Source organism: Danio aesculapii, chromosome 5 (genome assembly GCF_903798145.1).
Source record: "Danio aesculapii chromosome 5, fDanAes4.1, whole genome shotgun sequence".
Lineage (NCBI taxonomy): Eukaryota > Metazoa > Chordata > Actinopteri > Cypriniformes > Danionidae > Danio > Danio aesculapii.
The window spans coordinates 29,160,141-29,161,894 of NC_079439.1; the positions used below are offsets into that span (position 1 = coordinate 29,160,141).

The 1,754-nt window shown below is 44.9% G+C and overlaps 1 protein-coding gene across 1 annotated transcript; it reads right to left on the minus strand.

The window, feature by feature from the left end:
- Nucleotides 1–543: 543 nt before the first annotated feature.
- Nucleotides 544–1,492, minus strand: tcima (transcriptional and immune response regulator a). Its single transcript, XM_056456916.1, has one exon. It carries the CDS (start codon nucleotides 1,396–1,398, stop codon nucleotides 1,096–1,098), a length of 303 nt encoding a protein of 100 aa, XP_056312891.1. The 5' UTR covers nucleotides 1,399–1,492; the 3' UTR covers nucleotides 544–1,095.
- Nucleotides 1,493–1,754: the final 262 nt, after the last annotated feature.

The following is a 1,754-nucleotide window of genomic DNA, read 5'->3' on the forward strand; positions in this document are numbered from 1 at the left end:
CCTTTAACGTTACTGGTAAAGTTTATGCTTCAAAGTAATTTAACAGCTTAACAGCAATAAAGTGTCAAATACATTGAGCTTTAAATTTCAACTGTAAACAAGGCCATTTCTAGTGGACTGAAAAGTGTAATGAACAAATGTACTTTGAGCCCACTAGCTCAATTTCTATTTAATATATTGTTTTAATTTTAGAAACAATATTTAGGTGTTTTGTCATCGTTTCTTTACATATTTTGTTTTGTTTTTGCCCTGCACTGTGTAAAATTCTTTGACAATGTCCTGCAATCTCAATGGTTCCACGAAGAACCAAAATGAACACATGTACTTATGTCCTGTTAAATGTTCTTTAGGGAACAACAACAAAAAAGCTACACTGTGGCATCCCTGTGAAAACCTTTTTGTTTTTTCCTGGCACCTTTTTTTTTTTTAAAGCGTGGTAAAAAATACCCTTTTTACACTGAGCCATGACTGCAAAAAAGTAATCAACTCCCAGTCATTTTATAATCAATCACAAAATCAGTCAATTTAAGGCAGAGACAAGAGTTCAAACGTTTTGACAATAATTTATTATACAAATAATGAAAAAGAACATTGTGAAAAAATGCATTAGCTGGTGTTATAATATTGTGACAAATAAATATGTGGCCACTGAGTATTAAAAGACATATCACAATATCAAACTGGCATAGGGACAAGGCATAATGTTTATAGGCATTTTTTCAGGCAACATAACATCAGTTTCCAGTCACAGTTCTTGTGCACCAACAAATACACCTATAAGGTGCAACAGTACTTGATAAAGTCCATTTTTTAAATGCATAGAGTTGACGAGACGAGATCATATCATGATGCTCGGGGGTTCCGCGCGCGCTCCGCGGGTTCCTTCACACCGAGCGGGCGCCTCCACATCTTCGCATACTTGTGCGTCCAGTCCTTCATGTCTTGTGTCAAAAGGCTCGTGTCATTAGCGAGGCTTTCCTTCATCTCCGAGTGGTCCCTTGTCGTCCACTTTGGACCTGTGTTTCATCGCCAGCCAGGTCACCGGCGGTCTGAAATGAAGCGACCGCGCAGACGCGGGTCATCGCGTGCAGGCGCTCAGCGCAGCTTCAGAAAGTTTCGCACCATCCCCGCGATGCGCAGGAACTTGTCCTTCTTCCTCTGTTTGAGAGCCATCAGAGCTCTGGCCGTCTCCTCGGGGTCATGCGAGAATGAGAAGATGCTCCTGACTCTCTCCTCGGCTTTCATGTCACCGGTTTTCTGGAAAAGTCTCATGAGCGCGTCCTGGTTGACGTTCTCGAAGATGTTCGCCACCGCGCGCTTGCGGTTCGCCGTGTCAAACTTGTTGCCGTGGGTCGAAGGGCAGACCCGGCGAGACTCTGAGTACATGTCGCTCGACATCTTGCGGCGTTTGTTGTGTTTGGCGGCGCTGGAGTAGCCAACTTCGCTGAGTTGAGCCGCTTTGATGGCTGAGAGAAAAGTGAAGAACTGACGGAGCCGGCAGCCTCTTTATACAGACAGCGCAGGTCCCGCTCGCGGAGGTGACATCATCCGGCTGCCTCCCCGGAGAAACGCCTTCTCGCGTATACAGCCAACTGCCGTCTCACCAGCGGCCTCTGCGTTGGAAATGCCAGTAATTATGGATGAGGGAGCTGACGACACAAGTGCGCAAGGGTTGTGCAACTGCAACCTATGGAAGTTTCTTCTACCTGACATGATGCTTAAGGCACTTTAGATAATAGTTGCGACTTTAACAA